The sequence below is a fragment of the Mustela nivalis genome (assembly GCF_964662115.1).
Source record: "Mustela nivalis genome assembly, chromosome: 11".
Taxonomy (NCBI): domain Eukaryota; kingdom Metazoa; phylum Chordata; class Mammalia; order Carnivora; family Mustelidae; genus Mustela; species Mustela nivalis.
In genome coordinates this window covers 82,623,917-82,644,114 of record NC_139030.1, presented here as the reverse complement: position 1 = coordinate 82,644,114, position 20,198 = coordinate 82,623,917, and the positions used below count along the sequence as shown (strand labels likewise).

At 45.4% G+C, this 20,198-nt stretch overlaps 1 protein-coding gene across 4 annotated transcripts in view; it reads left to right on the top strand.

Moving 5' to 3' along the window:
• The window catches only part of SGPP2 (sphingosine-1-phosphate phosphatase 2), a 109,396-nt gene that overhangs the window by 73,277 nt on the left and 15,921 nt on the right, over window positions 1-20,198 (top strand). For all 4 annotated transcript variants that reach the window (XM_082690422.1, XM_082690425.1, XM_082690424.1 and 1 more), the window contains 2 exons: window positions 4,709-4,888; window positions 7,469-7,558. In XM_082690422.1, coding sequence (XP_082546548.1) covers window positions 4,709-4,888; window positions 7,469-7,558 — 270 coding nt within the window. The remainder of the gene's footprint in view (window positions 1-4,708; window positions 4,889-7,468; window positions 7,559-20,198) is intronic.

Sequence of the window (20,198 nt, the reverse complement as noted above, 5' to 3'; positions counted from 1 at the left end):
CGGGGAGCCTGCTTCCCTCTCTCTCTCTCTCTGCCTGCCTATCTGTCTACTATGATCTCTCTCTGTCAAATAAATAAATAAAATCTTTAAAAAAAAAAAAAAGATACGTTTGCATTCTAGTGTATGGGACCTGTGAATGCTATCTTTTTTAGAAAAAGAGTAGTGGGAGAGGTAATTCAGTTAAGGATCTTGAGATGAGATTATCTTGGATATGTGAGTGGCCTTCAATCCAATGGTAAGTGCCCTTATGAGAAAAAGGCAGAGGGAGAGCTGAGATGGACAGAAGAGCAGTAGACAGAAGGAAGAGGAAGAGGCAATGTGATCACAGGGGGTGCGGCCACCAGAAACTGGAAGAGACAAAGAAAGGACTCTACCCTAGAACCCCGGGGAGTGTGGCCCTGCTGACACCTTGATTACAGACATCTGGTCTCCAAGGTCTAGCCAACCACTAATCTCTCTTCTGTCTCACTGGATCTGCCTATTCTGGATATTTCTGGATATAAATGGAATCATTTGTATGTAGTCTTTTGTGTCTGTCTTCCTAAACTGAGCATAGTATTACCTCCTTTTATACCCTAAATGTATTGTAGTTGCTTTCCTTAAGTGATATTCATAGAAAATATGACTTACTTGCATAATTCCTAAAAATCTGCCTTGTCATAAGAGGGTGGCTTTTAAAATAAGCAAATTCTAGGCCTGTCCACCTAGGGTAGTAGGATCCTTGAACCTATAAACAGAGTCCCTGTGTGTCAGCTATGGTGGTGTGGACACAGGCATGTGGCATTAGAGTCTCAAATGTAACAAACAGCATTTCCAGTGGTGACCCGATTTCTCTAAATGGTGAGCAATTCTAGATACAGTTCCAAATAAATCAAGCTTCAGTCTTTCTTCCGTTTACTTGGTTTTTATGTTCTCAGAACCTTCATTGCATGTTCAAACCTTGCAAGAAAACATTTGGTGTTGACTTGTAACAGAGACTTAGTCCCTCCATTCAGAGGATTACAGATAGGTGTTCACCTACACGAATGGTGGAGTTCCTCAAGAGTCACGTTAGAAACAGAAAACGATGTTCTAGAATGGTACCATCTTGTGCATTGAATGGCACACTATGACCCGAACTTCTTTCTTCATGCTGGCGGTGCCCACCATCTTCGAGCTAACCAAGTGTGTCTCCAGGGAAACCCTATGTTCTTTGTGAGGACCAGTGGTTTAGCTGTTCTGAACTTAAAGATTTCCACATACACAATCACTTCTGGGCTCCTAGTCCATTGATTTCTGAGGATTTTTCCCCCTCCTTTTTATTTAAATAATTTCTACTTGCCATTCTTCCAAGACTTATAAATCTATTCAACATTCTTCCAGTTTAAAACAAAAATTTCTTTTAATCTGTCTGCTGCCTCACTTTTGCTGACCTTGAACCCACCTTCATCTTTCACCTGGATTTTGCAATATGCTCTTACCTGGTCTCTTTTCATCTAGTCTTGATGTCTTTGCTCCCACTCTGTCCATGACCCCAGAGGACAGATCAGGTCTGCCTACACCTCTTCCCCAAACCACCAAGTGGACCGAAGCTCCAGATGGCCTTCCATACAGTGTCTCACAGCCAGGCCCACCCCACAAACACCTCTTCATTCTTGAGAAAACTTTCAAAATGTTGACATGTTGAAACCCAGTGTTCAATGGGATGGTATTAGGAGGTGGGGCCTTTGGGAGGTGTTTTGGTCATGAGGGTGTAGCCTTCACAAATAGGGTTAGTGCCCTTTTAAAAGGAACTCCAGAGAGCTCCCTCACTTCTTTTGCCACATGAGTAACCAGTGAGAAGATGGCTGGCTGTGAGCCAGGAAGCAGGCCCCATGAGACCCCAAATTTGCTGGTGCCTTGATCTTGGACTTTTTCTCCTCCAGAATGTAAGAAATAAATTTCCATTATTTATAAGCCACCAGTCTATGTTTGGTTGTTATGGCAACCCAAGCTATGACAGCCACATTTTAAGATGTGATTGACATACAGTAAATTGCATGTCTTCAACAGCTTTATCAAGGTATAATGCACACACCATACAGTTCACCCATTGAAAATTGTCCAATTCCGGGGTGTCTGGGTGGCTCAGTCGGTTATAAACATCTGCCTTTGGCTCAGGTCAGGATCCCGGGGTCCTGGGATCGCGCCCCACGTCACACTCCCTGCTCAGCAGAGAGCCTCCTTCTCCTTCTCACTCTCCCTCTGTGCGCTCTCTTGCTCTCTCTCTCTCTCTCTCTCTCTCAAATAAACAAATGAAAGTTAAAAAAAAAAAAAAGAACATGAAAATGTCCAATTCCATAATTCTTTTTTTTTTTTTTTTTTTTTTTAAATTTTATTTACTTGAGAGAGAGACAGTGAGAGAGAGCATGAAGAAGGAGAAGGTCAGAGAGAGAAGCAGACTTCCCATGGAGCTGGGAGTCCGATGCGGGACTCGATCCCGGGACTTTAGGATCATGACCTGAGCCGAAGGCAGTCGTCCAACCAACTGAGCCACCCAGGCGTCCCTCCAATTCCATAATTCTTAGCGTGTTCGCAAACATGACACATTTAAAAATGTCTGAGTCGGAATATTTGACATACCCCTGGAGTCATCACAATTATTAAAAAAGATATCCATCACCCTAAAAGTATCCTCATGCCCGTTTGTGATTTCTTTCCTCCTTTCCTGGTAACCATAGGTCTGTTTTCTGTGCCATAAGGTTAAACCACTTTCAAGAATTTTATAAAAACAGAATTATATAATATATGCTTCTTTTTTCTTTGTTTTTGTTTCGGTTTCTTCATTCTGCTTCTGCAGATATACATATGCAGAGAATTTGTTAGATAATTTTTTTCAAAGCATATTTGCATTATGATGAGGTCTTCTTTTTATGCGATGGTTTCCTCCACTTAAGGATGGGAACTTAACATGGGCCTGAGCACATCATCACTTCACTCTAGTGAATACAAAGACAGTGACAGTACTTCCCAAGCCATGAGTGGTCCTCCTTTCCTATGACTTGAAGAATATAGCCCTGTTTTCTGTTTAAAGAGAGCTGTCATTACCGTAATCGTTACTTGAAATTTATTGATCAGATACAATGTGATGCTGTGGTAATATTGTTGAAAGGAAATGAACAATTGTCCTAATTCTTAAAAGCATCCTTCAAACACAGAAGGCAAAATAGAAGTGAAGTCAGAGGGATTTGTGAACGTCAAGGAAATTTAAAACTGTGTCTGAAGACCTCCCTGGCTGTCTTCACCTAATGATTCTAAGGGTCCCTGTCTGAGGATTTTAAGAATTTTTGAGCAAACCAGAGTTATGATGCCTGCAGTGTTTTATTTCAGCCGGTGAGTGGGGAAGGGGCAGTGTTGAGAAATCCACCTCAAGCAGCTTCTGAGACATTCCTGGTCGTCAGTGATAGCTGCGAGTTTTTCAACTCCACACATCATTGTCAGGCTGATGTGGTTTTTACAGGTTCACAGGAGGGAGGCGGAAACATAAAAGAGTGAGTTGGTTTCCAGGACAGTAGTTCCTGGTAATAAGGGGATGGTAAAGAGGTTGGATTTCAAAGTCAGATTAGAAATCACAGCTATGGAATTCAGTGATTGTCACTGAGGCTTTAAAGCCTGTGGATCTGGCCTGCTGTGCACAGACGGTGGCTCTTGGTTTCTTAACCTGAGCAAAATGGCAGCAGAGCACAAAACAGCAGTAGCAGCTTCTGGGGAATGTGTGTATGCTGGACTAATGCTCTGAATTAAATGAGTTAAAAGAAAGGAAGAGAATGTGGAAACCCCAAAGCTCTCTGGCTGACTAATGAAAGTTATTTTGAAATAGTCCTTCATCGTGGGTTTTGTTCCAAAGCGAGGTAACTCCATCCATCATGAGCTAAATAAAGCCCTCGTAAAATCAATAGAGTCGCAGAAAGATGATGGGAAGGTTTATGATTAAAGTCCATGACAAGGGGCCTGGGCAAGGACACAGGGTCAAACAGGGCTCCTCAAATTCTCGTGTACCCATGAACCATCTGGGAGTCTTGTGACCAGGGGTTCTAACTCGGTCTGTCCAGGAGGCAGGGGACTGAGATTCTGCCTTTGAAACCAGCATCCAGGTGGCGCACACACTGCTGGTCCTCAGACCACACTTGGAGCTGCGAAGGCAGATGTGAGGAAATGAGTGCTCTTCCCTCCTTATCACTGATCCTGAAATCATCCTGTAAAGTTCCCTGACAAAATGAGTTGTGGTTATATTCCTGTTCCTCTCTGAAGGGTAGAGAAGCTAAATTCTGATTTCTACCTTGTGCTTTAAGAAAAAGAAAGGGGGGCAGTCTTTTTGTTCATACCATCATGAAACATCATTTGAAAAATAACTGTAGCGTGAGTTTTCTGTATTGTAGGGTTGAAAATACCCATGCCGTGTATTTTACTGATGCCTCTGATGACTGAAAGAAATTAAATTTTATCCAGTATGTTACCTACCTGCATCAGGAATTCACAACTTTTTAAAGCAGAAGTTCTGTGAGAACAGTCACTTTTCTGGTTAAAACTTAAAAATGAAGGCTGTCTGATTTGAAAACTGTCCTGGGTTTTGGGGTGTTGCCATGGTACCGTCAGCCACAGATTTTGCAGCAAAACTCCCTGGTTTCTTCATGCACTCTGAGGGTCTCACTTGTTTGGTTGGACTCACCCCTGTCCTTTGGTTTTTCAGCTGGTGATGTACATCGGCCAGGTGGCCAAGGACATCTTGAAGTGGCCCCGCCCCCTCTCCCCTCCGGTGGTGAAGCTGGAGAAGAGGGTGATTGATGAGTACGGAATGCCGTCCACCCACGCCATGGCAGCCACCGTCATATCCTTCACCCTCCTCCTCTCCACTATGGACAGATACCAGGTGAGGCCGCCTGACTCCTCTCCCGCCCCACCCCCATGTAACCTCATCCATGTAGGGAGGCAGCAAAGAGAGGTTTTACCTCAGAATTTTCCTTTTTGAGGGACATTGAGGCTTACGAAATGAAGACTATGGGGGATCAAAATGTATTGAGCCATCAGTGACAATTTCTTCATAGAGAAAGTGACATATGGCTTAGCGTCCAAATGAGGCCGTACTTTATAGTGAAAGTGATACCCCGGTGACAACACCCCCACAATGCGACAACATGGACAGTCCTGGGATCCAGGTATGGAGTCTCCCCAGAATTGCACCGTCACTCTGAGCTGCCCGACTAGACAGCACGCCATCCATTCTCTCCTCTTCTGTTTGCAGCAGACGAGAGGAGCTGATGATCTTCGTAAATAATCCTCCCGGGCTGAGATGATTCCCCAGATAAATCCTCCTGCTAGACTCCCCAGGGCCTGGGGCAGGAAAGAGTGTGTCCCAGATTGACTCCCAAGGATGCCTCTGCCCCTGGTTGGGGCTCAACCCCTAGAAACAATGGCTCCGTGTTTTCTAGAGGACTCTCTGACAGCAGATTGATAAATGTTGCAAATAGAAGAATTTCACTTAATTAATATCTGCTTAGATGCCAGTTACAGTCAGACCTTTTAAAAGTTACATTCGCAAAAAAAAAAAAAAAAAAAGTTACATTCGCACAGCACTGAGGTTTTGTTTCACTTGTCTGACAAATTTTGCTCCAAGTGAGTTTCATTTCGTAAGTGTTACCCTTTACTCTCTGAACAATTTAGACTTCAACATAGCTGTCTTGTATGTAAATGACAGTAGTGTTTCCCCTCATCCCTTTACCCTCGAAACACAGATATTCTGTGCTCCAGCTGGTGCAGAACTAGGGGACAAGGACAAGATTAGGGTTGGGTCCTGGCTCTCCCTCTGTAGTCTTATGCCTGCTCACCTAGTGGGGGCGGGGGGGGTCAGACCTCAGTTTCCTGGATGGGAATGGGACAAGTCTAAGGAATACGCCAACTAGGTATAATCTTCTATCGTAACTTACTTACATGTCTTGCAAGGATTAGAGATGTCCGAGATCTCCAGCACTGTCTGAGTTCAGTTAATGCAGATTTCTGAGCTATGTCATAGGGGGTATCTGCCCCAGAAGGACATGGGGGGGGGGGCAGGGCAGGTCCCCTTGGGCTGCTCTCAGCATCCAGAGAGGCCTTATGCAGGAAAAAAGCCCCAAGTAGCAGCTGACTGCAAGAACACAGCAACAACACCGTTTATAGACTTATTTCAAGGCCGCCTGGTCCTTCTCAAAAAACTCTTTTCAGCTCATATGATGCAGCAGTTTTCAGACGTCTCTCCTATTCAATTTTTAATGATAAATATATTTAGCTTTTTGGGTTATTTGCTGTAAACAGTCCTAAATATGGTTTATTTATATGACTGTGTGTTCAGGCAAATGCCCCAACTCTAATTTCTGAATGCATTCACTCATTCATTTTTAACACTTTTTCTTAAATTAAATTCTGAGACCCAGTTAACGATAAATGTTAAGAGAAGACCTACGACCATGTGTGACTTTTCTTCCATCTGGCATCAGAAAGAACGTGCTGGGCTTGGATTCAGAAGAGGTGGCTTCTGGTTCTTACTCTTCCCTTCTACAAGCTGTGTGACCTTGGGCAGATCATTTGACCTCTCTGGGGCCAGCTGCTGCTTTGAAGATCAAATGGGATGATGGGTGGGAACGCGTCTTTGTGCTTAAGTTTAACAGTAACTGTCAAGGTTAAGGGTTTCCTCGGTTGTGGAATGGAGCTAATGATAGAACCCACTTCATAGGGTTGTGTGAAGAAGGGAGGAGCGTGGGGCTCTAGAGTGCTTCCCGTGATGCAGACAGCTCTCGGTCGCCTTTATTCTCTTCACCAGGGGACAGCACAGGTGTTCAAGCTTGAAGCACATGGATTACGTCTCTGTGTCTTCATTTATAAGCAGGATATCCCGATAGGACTCAGCAGTAGCCCAAGTCCTCTGGCTGCTGTTGTTACCCACCAGCAAACGTTGAGTTGTAGTAGAGTCTGGATTTCTGCCTCAACATCTGTATGGAAAGGTGCCCGTTCTTAGACTGGGCTGGGCTTCCTTGGGAAGCTTTACTCACCCAGCCCTCGATGGGGAAGCTGTCAGTTGCACTTCTGGGTGATGGGACTGTCCCTCTACCTTGCCTCTCGTTCCATACTGTACCCTTCATGCATGTTATACTAAGAATAGTCTGAAATAAAGAATGATTTATTTCACGAAAACTGTCAGCACCATGTCTGTGGTCATGAGACCTAATGCCAAGTCCTAACTGTGTCTGATTTGTAGGTTTATATGGTGAGAAGCTTCCTCCCAGAGCCATGGCTGTGGACGTCTTCCCCTTCTCTTTGCTTTTTTTCCCACTTTTCAAATGGTTTGAGACCCTGAGACTGCTGGTCTAGGGAAACTGAGGTTGAGACTAGCAGTCACTGGGTGGGAAACTTTTCCTCCCACAGCATCAAACTGTGCACACGTGATCTCATGGCCTTGCTTTCCCTTCTCCCCCCACAGTATCCCTTTGCTCTGGGACTGCTGATGGCTGTGGTGTTTTCCACCTTGGTGTGTCTCAGCAGACTCTACACCGGGATGCACACGGTGCTGGTAAGTCCTGCTGTCAGGCCTTCGGGTGACTGTCCCTATGACACTGTGGCCCCTGTTTCAGTGTGTTCTTCATGCTGTATTACTTCTGAAGCTGTTTGTGTGTGTCATTATATTTCCCTTCAGGCCATTGAGGTAAGTCATTATTATTTTGTGGCTTAATTATAATAATGAATCACTAAGATGATATCAAGGAGGCTGAGCTGGCCTAGACCCTAATGACTTGGAAGATCGGCTAGAATGGCAACAGTGACCCCGTCATTTAGGTTCATGTGGGTTTACTGATGAAGCAGAAACAGTGCAGGTAAAACACCCAGGGTCAAGGAGGCGGGTGGGTGGATAGGGTTCCCCACTGAGACCCTCACAGAATCAGGCCTAGATTTTTAAAGATCTCAGCTGACCTTTCAGGGAAGGAGTCCTGTTGTGTCAGAAGAGCCCAGAATCATGGGCTCGCTTCCTTCCATACTGTTCTGGGCCGGAGGTGGTGGGGGGCACAGAGAGACCCGCCTGCACGTAAAGGTTCAGCTACCCGCTTACCGAACTCTGATTTCCAGGGCTGCTCTGGTTAGCACGGTTAACATTACCTCAGAGCTCAACTTCTGGTGTATCAGCCAGGTGCCGTGACGTTCCAGCGCACAAGGCTGCCCGTGGTCTACCACAAGGCCGTACTCCTCATCATAACTGGCCTAAGAAACATCTCTAAAGAGGAACGGGCCCTTGCTAATTGTGTTACTCTCCATACGAAGCTCAAAAACTGTGTTAGCAAAAGACCCGGGAAGGAAAGGCCACCCTCTTGTTTCTCCTCCTGGTGTTGGCGGTCCCGAGAGGGGCGGCGGGGCGGCCTGGAAGGGCAGAAGCAGCAGAGGTGAACACAGGCAGCACGAGAGCTCGTCGAAATGAGCAGGGGCAGAGGCCTGGGAGGAAGTAAGCCCAGTGGAAACAAGCTCATGGCTGCACAAGACTCAGAGAGAGACATCTTGCTTCCCTCGTGAAAACACACAGCCTAACTCAAGGAAAAGCAAGGAGGAGCTGGGAGCCAGTCGAGTCAGGGCTGGGAAGGTGAGGGAAGTGAGACACGAAATGGAAGGTGTGCCAGATAGCTCCACGACCCACGTAAGCAATTTAATGTAGTACTTACAAAAATCAAAATGAACGTGAAAAGTTTCTACGATAAACAAAACATCTGGGGCACCTGGGTAGCTCCATCGGTTAAAACGGCTGCCTTCCGCTCCGGCCATGATCCCAGGGTCGTGGGATCGAGCCCCACGTCGGGTTCCCTGTTCATCGGGGAATTTGCTTCTCCCTCTGCCTCCTGCTCTGCTTGCTTGCACTCTCTCTCTCTTTCCCTCTGTCAAATAAATAAATAAAATCTTTTAAAAAGAAAAATCCACATTTTCAATGAAGACCAGCTCCGCCCCCAAATGCACTGCTTCTCTTGCCCCATCCACACCGTGGCCTGACCAGATCTAGAAGACACTGCAGAAGCAGCTAGGGGCCTCCTCCTTCTCCCCGTCTCCCTCCCAAGCCGCGTCCTTGCTGTCCGGGTCCTGTCACGCGGCGCATCTGGCTTCTGAGCCCACAGGGGAACAGAGAGGAGAGCATTCTCGATTTGCCACACTCCTGCTTCGCATTAGAAGGAGGTTCTCTCCAAATACGTCCGCAGACTTAAAAATGGAACCAGGCAGAAGTCTCGCGGGTGCTCTGGCATTTCTTTTATCTGGGGCTACTTTTTTAATTTCCATAGGCTGTAATAAAAAAAAAAAAAGGATTGTGAGAATTCAGGCCAACGTGAAAAGCGGTGTAAACACACAGACGTGGGGCTGCAGACGTGAGTAGAGAGCACGGAAAACCCACCTCAAGGGAAAACACAGCGTCGTGTCCGTTTTTCTTTTTCAAGTGGGTTACAGGGCTAGAGAAGCCGGCATTTGTGGGGAAGATTACTTAAGCATCTCATTCAAGCTGCAAGGAATGGGCACAGCTGCTCCTTTCGGAACATCTGTCCCAGAAGAAACTGGAGTGAGGCCGCAGCAACCCACACCCCACCTTGGGCCCCCACCACCCCCTGGGGCTCCTTCCACATGGGCATCTTTATTTTATAAAGGTCTGAGACCCTGACTCAGGCCCAGGCCCGAGTGGGGCCAGATGCATGGCCGAGGGTTTGATGGCACATCATTTCTAGTAGCAGAAGGGGTGCAGTTGACTTTGATAGGGGGATCCGGTTGAACGAGGGATTGGAAGTCTTCTTCCTTCAACAGCAACTCAATCATTTCCTGTGGGGTACCCGGGTGGGAGTCGGTCACTGAGATGTGGAAGTAAACAAAACCTGCCTCGCCCTTCTGGGCGTCTGAGCGTGGATGCTGACAGATGTGGGAGCTGCTGATTATGGGCTCTGCTGAGTACTGTAATTAGCAGGGAGCAGCTGCATCGGGCCGATGAAGGTGGCAGGCCTCTCACCCAGACCCCTTGCGGTCGCCAGGGACTGCCACGCACTAATGATCCTCAACCCTGACTGCATATTCCACATCCCATGGAAAGCTTTTTAAAAATATCCCTGGGGGCATCTGGACACCCAGGTTCATACCAGCAGCATTATTCACAGTAGCTGAGGAGTGGAAATGACACACACATACATACACACACATGCACACACGCCTATATGGTAAGCATTGGTATTTGTTCAGAACTCAGGAGATTTCAGCCCTCAGCCAGGGTGGAGAGCAGAGATTAGACTAATTATCCTTTAGGACTGGCCACAAGCCTGCGCCTGAACCAAACTGAAGCAGGAAGGTGAAAAGCAGGTGGAGACAGATGCCATGTAGACACCCACCATGTCCGTAATGTGAGCTCCTCTAATCGCACACAGCTGGGACAGGACACTCACAGCGGGAACGACATGCCCTCCTCAGGGGCTGCCTGCTTTATGTAAATGGTTGCCCATGAAGCGGAAGCAGTTCAAGGAGAACAGAAATTTACTTAGCTCCCCCTTCAGGAAATTATGCCTTGTTGGAGGTGAGTGGTTTGCTCTCTGATGTCAAGGCTTTGGGGACAGGCCCCAGTTGACTCCTGGACAGGCCTGAACGAAGTCTGAAGAGGCAGAGAACCCACACACGGTGTCACTGTCCTGCCAAACTGGCTCTGGAGGGCCCTTAGAGAAGGGTGTCTCCATCCACCAAGATGCCTCAGCAAGAAAGCCGGGCACTGCCCTAGCTCCTCCCTTCCCACGCCCCACAGCCAGGCAGTCATCAAGCTGAATTAGTTCTGACTTAAAAATGCCTTGGGTCTGCTCTCACCACCCACCACCGCCAGGATGTTCGGAGTGTCTCCTTCCCCTGCTCAATGGGAAAGATGACCCAGGAAGCGCTAACTGTGGGTGGCAGCCATCTGGGAATTCTAGGCGGACTAACCTGTGAGAGAAGTCAGTCCTCTTCCTGGCAAAACATGGAAATAAAACATGGTGGCCCTGATGACATCCTTGAGCTGCTGATTCACCACGCCTGGGGCTACTGCCTTGAGGCTTGTTGTTCAAGGTAAAAAGTTTGTTATTGCTCAAGCTGATTTTTATTGAAGTCTTATGTTTCCCATGGTCAAAAATATCCTAACCAATAATTTATAGAAACAATTTTTTGTGTGTAAAATTTCACGTTCTCTTGGTTTGAAGACAAGACAGTTGTAGCCAGCTGAAGCGCAGGGGGTAGGGGGAGGAAGAGAGGGTAGAATGTCTTGAACTGAGGCAGCTCATGGAGCTCAGTGTGGATGGGGCTGAGTGACTAAAGCTCTGAAGGAGCCAGAACTACAGTGTCTCGGAGAATGCCTTCCTGTCCCTCTGGAGCACCACTGCTCAAAGAACCCCACAACCTCTCAGATCCAAACCTTAATTTCCAGAGGTGAAACCTTGATTGCCCTGGATGCTACCCTTGGGCCAGTAAGGCTCAGGGAGAGAAACAGTGTCCAGAGCAGAAACATGACCCCATAAGTCACCCCTTTGGCCACAAAGGCAGTGCCCCAGGAACAGGGACTAGAAAGACAACTCAGTAAGTTCACTCCTGAGAATTCCCAAACCCAAGAGGTAACCATCTGCATGGATCAGGACTCCTGGAGTACAAATAATAGACGCCAGCTCAAACTCACTTAAGCTTAAAGGAAAGTGTATTCGCTTTTAGATATACACTGTAGGAGGGGGCAAAAGTCCAGTCGCCATTGGGAGAACAGGACTTTAGGTCTAGATCTTTGCTAGAAGTCCCCCCCACTCTTCCTTAAGCTTCTCTGTACATCTCTTCACATGATGGATCCATGCTCCTGGGCTGCCTTCTCTCTGCGGCGAGACCCAAGGAGCTCTGGGCTTCAGTTCTTTGTTTTTATTCCTGAAAGGATTATAGTAGGGAAAATTTCAAGAAAGTCTCTGATGGCTTGGCCTGGACAGTGAACCCATTTGCTGCACCAATAGCTATGTGAGTGGCCTAGGACAGTGGTTTGGTCCCGCTGGGTCAGGAGCCAGCCTGTGGGGGCAAGGGCCACCATGGGCAGTGATGGTTAGGTATGGGATTAGGGTTGGCCTGTGGGAGGGGCCGTTCTCCAAAATGAAATGGGTCTGTTGCCCAAAGAAGAGAGCAGACAAAGCCCCCCACTGTATCCTTTCTACATTGACTTTATTGCATTTTCCTGCTCTCTTGGGGACTCAAAAACTGACATATTATGGTTGTTTATGTGGGGAAAGGAGGATTAGAGCCAGTCAAGAAGGTTTCATGCTCAGTTTTCAGTGCCTGAAATAAGTCAACTTGTACAGAATTGATTTTAAATCTTTCTTTTTTAAGATTTTATTTGTCAGAGAGAGAGAGTGAGCGAGCGCACAAACAGGCAGAGTGGCAGGCAGAGGCAGAGGGAGAAGCAGACTCCCAGCAAAGCAAAGAGCTCAAGGCAGAACTTGATCCCAGGACCCTGGGATCACGACCTGAGCCAAAAGCACCAGCTTAACCGACTGAGCCACCCAGGCGTCTCTGATTTTAAATCTCTTGACTGATAAGGCAATTATCCCCAATATGCTAACAGTAAAATTAGCCAGAATTGCTGTTGTTGTTAGATTAGTGAATGGTTGTCCCATTATTTTGAACTTGAATTAGCTGAAATGCTGTTCTATTTTATTGTCCCTAAATTGTTTGATCTGTGGATAATTATATAGATACTGGGTTTTATTGGCTTACTCATTTATTTTGTTCCCCTAACTATTGCTTTAGTTTTGGTTGCAGTTGGAGAACGTTGAAAAGACTTCTCAAATATTAAATTATCTGCAGCCCAAACAAAAAACTGTGTTCTGGCTTTGGACTAAAGCAGTCCTGGTGTGTTTGTTTTTGTTTGTTCCCAAGTTCTTTGAAACTACTTTAAAAACAAACAAACAAATAAAAAACCCCTTACTCCAAACTCCCTTTTTTAATATGGAAAAGAAAGCTAATTATAGTATGAACTATAACCAACCAAGCCTTACTTTCTGTTGTAGGATAAGTTAGTTACTGAGATGAAAAGGGGATTTGGTTGTGTGTCTGAGCATCCCCTTATATGCACATTGGCCATTCTTTACCTTGGAGAGACTTATTTTTATACTTTTATTAAATAGAGAATTATTTCTGGTTTCCTACTAAGGACTCAGGGTAGAACATTCAGCCTCTGTTGTTTTTAAAGCTGTTGTTGTGTTGTTGTTGTTGTTGTTTAAGATGAAATAAATCATTATTTGTTAACCACTGTAGAAGCCCCGACAGCCATTCCTTAGGATGATATAAAGGGAAACTGATGACCTTTATATGCTTCTGCATTAATCAAACTGAAGGTAGGGCATTTCCAGCAAGAGCTGCTTGCAATATGTATTCCTAACAATAAATGTAGGTAAATTAATTTTTCATCTGCTTTCTCCACACTGTCCAAAAAGCCAGAGCTGCGGCTCAGTTTTCTGTCTGTTCTGTGCGTGTTGGGTGAGCAGGCTAGGCGGGAGTGCTCCGAATCCAGGAGGGGAGCGGGCCTGACCCTTGCATGCAGCCCACAGAAGACAGGCAAAGACAGAAGGTGGTCCACGCCCACGCGCGAGAATCGTGCAGAACCCAGAGGTCCCTGCGGGCTGTGAGCAAAAACGTAAGGCGATGAAGCAGGCAGGCATGGACTAGAATGGGGCCGGCTGGCCTCGGACCAGAAGTCAGGTCCATCCTTCTGCTGCAGAAGAAACTGGTTGGCCTCAGAAGCTGTTCCAGTGTTGTAGGTTGTCAGACCTGAGGGCCCGTGACAATTAACTGACAATTAGCCTGACTCTCTGAGACTAATGGCTGGGCAGCCAAGCCAAGTGGACAGGGCCAGCAGCTGTGGAGATGGTCCATTGAAGTAGAGGGGGCCAGGCAAGGTGGCCATGGGGAAAGGTCATTTACCCCAGTGACAGCATCCCAAAAGTGTCCCTGTAACCCAGGTTGCTAAAGAGGGAGCTTGGATAAATATTTAAAGTCTAGATTGTGTTGAGAATGCTTTCACTTGTGCCAAATAAATACAAACAACCCCATCCAGGGACGGAGCCCAGCACTGAGATCTAGGACTACACGGATACACTTGTGCTTTAGGTTGAGTTCCAGTTACTCGTAATGTAAGAGGAAGAGATTGGATTAAACCTTCCGCAGAAGCCCAGTCTCCTCCTGTTTCTTTTATTAGGTACTTGCCTTTGTGATGATACTGTGTGTTACAGTTTCATTGAAGGGTGAAGTGTTTTTATAAGCTTATAATTGAATGCCTTTCAGAAAACCCACAGTCTTCAAAATCTGTGCAATCAGCTTTTGTAAAATGAGTCAGACCTTCCCATTTATTTACATGATTTTTTTTTAAGATTTCATTTATTATTCATTTGAGAGAGAGAGCACGAGCAGGTAGAGGAAGACAGAGAAGGAGAGGGCAAAACAGACTCCCTGCTAAGCAGGGAACCTGATGCAGGGCTCCATCCCAGGACCCTAACATCATGACCTCAGCTGAAGGTGGATGCTTAACTGACTGAGCCACCCAGGTGCCTCTATTTACAGGATTTTTGAAAGATATTCTTTGGCCCCTTGTGCATAAAATATATATATATTTCTCCCATAATGCTCACTGCTGCTGTGACATTCCAGAAAATGTTGACATGCACGTGCCGACACACTTTATTCTCCTTGCAACTTTCTACATGGTTACTGGTTTGTCCTACCAATGGAACAAAGGGAAGGAGAGGGAGAATGATCTGCTGTGATCCTCAGCTAACCCCCTGAAAGCTGAGGATGGAGCCTATTTCTAAATCAAATTCAATCATAAAATAAATTCAGTTTAGTTCAGTAAACTATTCACCTTCAGATGACCGACGTACCCCTTAGAAAAGAAGAATCCTACACATTATCAGTAGTTCAGAGCTTAGGGGCAGAAGCAAATCCAGGGTGCTCAAGGTGAGGTGACTTGGTCTCAACCAGGAAGCCTCTTCTACTCATCACACTGTCTCAAAAACCAGAAAGATTAGAAAACATTAATGAATATTTATGGGGGCTTAAAATAGAAAAAGTCATGATGTGAAATGTAACAATCCACAAAGGAAAGTTAAAAGAGCTGACTACATACACTAAAGCTCTGTATATTAAAAAAAAAAAAAAAAAGTCATCATTAAGGGATGCCTGGGTGGCTCAGTCAGTTAAGCATCTGCCTTGAGCTCAGGTCACAATCCCAGGGTCCTGAAATCAAGTTCCATATTGGGCCCCTGCTCAGCAGGGAGCCTGCTTCTCCCTCTGCTTACCTCTCCCCCTACTCGTGCATGCTGTCTTTGACAAATAAAATCTTAAAAAAGAAATTCGTCATTAAAAACATAAATGTAGGGGTGCCTAGGTGGCTCAGTGGGTTAAGCCGCTGCCTTCGGCTCAGGTCATGATCACAGGGTCCTGGGATCGAGTCCCACATTGGGCTCTCTGCTCAGCTGGGAGCCTGCTTCCTTCTCTCTCTCTCTGCCTGCCTCTCTGCCTGCTTGTGATCTCTCTCTGTCAAATAAATAAATAAAATCTTAAAAAAAAACCATAAATGTAGTAAATGATAAACAATTATTATGAGGACTCAAGAACAGGCAATCACAAGAACAGGCAATTCCTGAAAGAAAAAAAATTTAAATGTCCAATAAGCATAAGGAATCAATCTCACCGATATTTACAGGGATGTAATAGAAGTCATGAAGGACAGGTGAAAATGAGATGTCATTTTAAAATTTTTGTTTGTGAGATTGGTGAAAAATAAAATCAGCGATGATAAGGAGTTAAGTAATAGGATATTCTCATAAGGGGACCTTTTGATCTAATGTGTATCAAAAGCAGTAAAAGGTACAATGCATAACTTTTCCAGGTACTTATCCTAAAGAATCATTGAACATATTGGGGGTAGTGTTCTTTAAAAATAGTGCAGGGGTGCCTGGGTGGCTCAGTAGGTTAGGCCTCTGCCTTCAGGTCAGGTCATGATCCCAGGGTCCTGTGATCGAGCCTTGCATCGGGCTCTCTGGTCAACGGGGAGCCTGCTTCCCCTCCTCTCTTTCTGCCTGCCTCTCTGCCTACTTGTGATCTCTGTCTGTCAAGTAAATAAATAAATAATCTTCAAAAAAAAAAAATAGTGCAGCATTGAGGCACCTGCATGGCTCAGTCAGTTAAGTGTCTGCCTTCAGCTCAGATCATGATTTCAGGGTCCTGGGATCAAGTCCCATCTCGGGCTCCTTGCTCAGAGGGAAGTCTGCTTCTTCTTCTCCCCAACCCCTGCTCATGCTTTCTCTTGCTATTGCTCTCTCAACTAAATAGATAAAATCTTTAAAAAAATTTTAAAAATAAAGATATTTCAGCATGAAAAATAATTTGAATGTGCAGCAGTAAGGAATTGCTCAATTAAACAAACTATCCATTAAGACCTGGGACAACATCCAATTATTTAACATTATGTAATTATGTATTTATTGATAAAGCAGTTATTCATAATCTCTAAGAACTGGGAACAACCCAGATAGATACCCTCAGCCGTGAATGGATAAGCAAACCAGGATACCTCCACAGGATGGATTATACTCAGCGGTAATGCAGAACAAACTCTTAGTGGTTGGTTCTCATGTGTATTATGTTCACTGAGAGAAGCCAGACTCAGAAGGCTGTGTATTGTATATGACATCTGGAAAAGGCAAAACTGTAGTGAGGGACAAAAGATCAGTGGTTTCCAGGAGTTGGGGATGTAGGAGAGCTTCTCTGGAAAGGAGTGGTGTGAAGGGGTTCTGGTTGATGACGCCATTGTTCTGTGTCCTGATGTGTGTGGTGGTTCTCTCAGCCCATGCGTGGGTCAGACCTCTGAACTATGAACTCGAAAAGGTGAATTTTAGTAGATGTAACTTTAAAAATCATATTATACTCTGAAATATGAAAAAAGGGCAGACTAGGGAAAGAAGGGGAGAAATATACTCATAGAGGGATAAAAGCTGAAGAGGCTCCAATTTTTCTTTTTTTTAAGATTTTAATTATTTGACAGAGAAACAGTAAGAGAGGGAACACAAGCAGGGAGAATGGGAGAGGGAGAAGCAGACTCTCCACTGAGCAGGGAGCCCTACGTGGGGCTCTATCCCAGGACCCTAGAATCATGACCTGAGCCAAAGGCAGATGCTTAACGACTGAGCTCTGAGACTCCAATTTTTTTTATTAACATATAAAGTATTATTTGTCCCAGGGGTACAGGTCTGTGAATCGCTAGGTTTACACGCTTCACAGCACTCACCATAGCACATACCCTCCCCAATGTCCATAACCCCACCACCCTCTCCCTAACCCCCTCCCCCTGACAAACCTCAGTTTGTTTTGTGAGATTAAGAGTCGCTTATGGTTTGTCTCCCTCCTGATCCCATCTTGTTTCATTTTTTCCCTTCCCTACCCCCCAAACCCCCTACTTTGCCTCTCAACTTTCTCATATCAGGGAGATCATATGATAATTGTCTTTCTCTGATTGACTTACTTTGCTCAGCAAAATACCCTCTAGTTCTATCCACATCACTGCAAATGGCAAGGTTGAGACTCCAATTTTTTTTTTTTTAAAGTTCTAGAACACGGAAATCTGTTAATATGTATCGAGTGAAAAAAACAGAGTACTCTTCACTGTTGCTTCTTGCAGAGTTCTGTGGAATAGGTGTCCCATGAGATTCTCTGGTAAGAATAAAAAAAAATCCCAGAAGCAGTTTGTGAGTCTACCAAGGTTCTTAAACATTTAAAGTCAAAGAAACTAATTTAACATGGCTCACCCACCCAAGGCTCTATCCCATTTTATACAGTTAAGGAAATTCTTTTTCTTTATTTTCCAGAGAGAGTGGGAGAGCCCAAGCAGGGAGAGCGGCAGGCAGAGGGAGAAGCAGACTCCCCTCCAAGAAAGGAGCCCGATATGGGACTCGATCCCAGGACCCTGGGATCATGACCTGGGCGGAAGGCAGACACTTAACCGACTGAGCCACCTAGGTGCCCTTATGGTGAAGGAAATCCTAAGTGTTTACTCTAAGATGCATTCTAGGTCTCTCTCTGGCCAACTCTCAATTATTTCTGTGGAAGTTTCTGTTCTCAAATTGAGTATGATTTGTTTGTGCTACTTTGTACATTCCTGGACTGCCTCCATCCTGACATCTATTGATGGGCACTTGGTAACTGCTAATTAAACAGTAAAATTTTATTGGAAACAAAAGCACAACCTAAAACTCTATATTGGAGTGAAAAATATAGAATCAACTCTAGATATTTAAGCGAAGGGAATTTAAACAGGGGAATGTGCTGCTCACAGAACATGGGAAGGGCTTGATGGGCAGAGAGAGCCCGTAGCTGCTGCTGCCCCCAGAAGCCAAAGGGCTGCTGGTGACAACGCCACTGACCCCCTCATGAGCCCCACATCTCACACTGACTCACCAACCTCATGAACAGATGCCCGGCTGAGTCCCACCACTGTAACTATTCCCAGAGATGCTTCTAGAAACTAGGAGCCGGGGACTAGACATTGGACTCATTAGACCAGCCGCTTCAATTAATGTTGCCGGGACTTCACCAGGTCACAGAAGCAGCAGAGGAAGGTGGCTTCCCCGTGAGTGCACTGGCTGGGTGACCTGACTTCCAGAGGAGCTATGGGGATGGCACCTTTACCTTCTCCATGTCCCCAGTTCCGCAGGAGGTGGGAATGACCCAGGAGACCAGCTGACCATTTCCATCGGGCTTCGTGATCCTTGTTCCCACTGTCCTCTAGATTCTATTAAGCAGACTCTGAAAAAGTCTGCTCATGATAATTTCCAAGAAGTGCACCTCCTAGGGAAACCTATGTTTTGCCAACAGAAAAGGCAGGAATGTGAATTTCCCAACTTTTCTTTCTTTTAACTCATCTACAAATGTTTCTATTTCATAGATTTAAGGACATCTGAGAGATTTTCATCCGAGGTGTCTTAGGTCAGTGTGCATTTGGATGTGTAAAGATCACTTTATTAGCCGTTAAGAGCAAGCTAAGATACAGGCATGTGTTGGCTGTGTTCATCCTTTCGACCATTAGGCTGTTGAGGCTAAGAATCTTACTTTCCTCACCGTTGCATTCCTGGCAATTCCCACTAGTGCCTGCCAGTGGGCAGTAAGTGCACAGTAAACATCGAGGGGTAGGGATAGCATCTGTAATCAGTTCCTAAATCAATGTTTTTCTCTTTTATTTCTTTGTACTTTATTGAGGTAGATTTGACAAGATTCACCTGTTAGTCTGAATACTGCCTTCACCGTAGGAGAAGTCTAGCTCACATCATCTCCTATTTGTTCAACATTATTTCCTTCTACCTGAAAGAATAAACTCGTGAACAAGATATTAGGTGTGTCACTGCTACAGTAAATACCATGTACGCACGGCTGCTCCATTTCCAGCTTCTCGAACTCCCCGAGTCGAATGCGGCCAGCGTCTCGCTGTGCGAGAAGGGACCATGGAACAGGCCTCAACGGCATGAAGGTTTGAGGCTCCTTGATGGCCCAGTTCTTAGGAGAGAAGGAAGGGGGTCTGAAGACAGGCCACTCAGTACCTCCCACGTTTCAGTGAGCAAATAAGATAGTGATACAGTCAAAGATGAGGAAGAAGGTTCTGTAGTTCCTTGAGAATTTCATGGAGAATCTGGGGCCTGGATATAGGTGTGTAAGTAGCATCTAGAAGAGAGGGAGAGGTAAGTAAGCACCCCCAAGTAACCACCATCCAGGTCGCAGTACATAGAGCATTACCAGTATCTCAGAAGTGCCCCCCCTGCCCTCTACACTGTACTTCGCCAGGAACCCCCTCCCCAGGTGTCCTTCCCACCCCTTAGTGGAACTCCCTGTAAATGGAATTACATGCTAGACATTCTTCTGCCTTGGGCTTCTTTCACTTACTAATTTGTTTGTGATATTCACCCCTGTTGAATGTAGCTTTAGTTCACTACTGTTCGTTGCTGGATAGTATTAGAACATATGGCTATATCACACTTTATCTCTTCTCTTATCAATGGGTATTTTGGATTGTTTCCAGCTTGAGGCTGTTGTAAATGATGCTACTCTGAGCTTCCTTTGATGTGGCTTTTTTTTTTTTTTTAAGATTTTATTTTATTTATTTAACAGACAGAGAGATC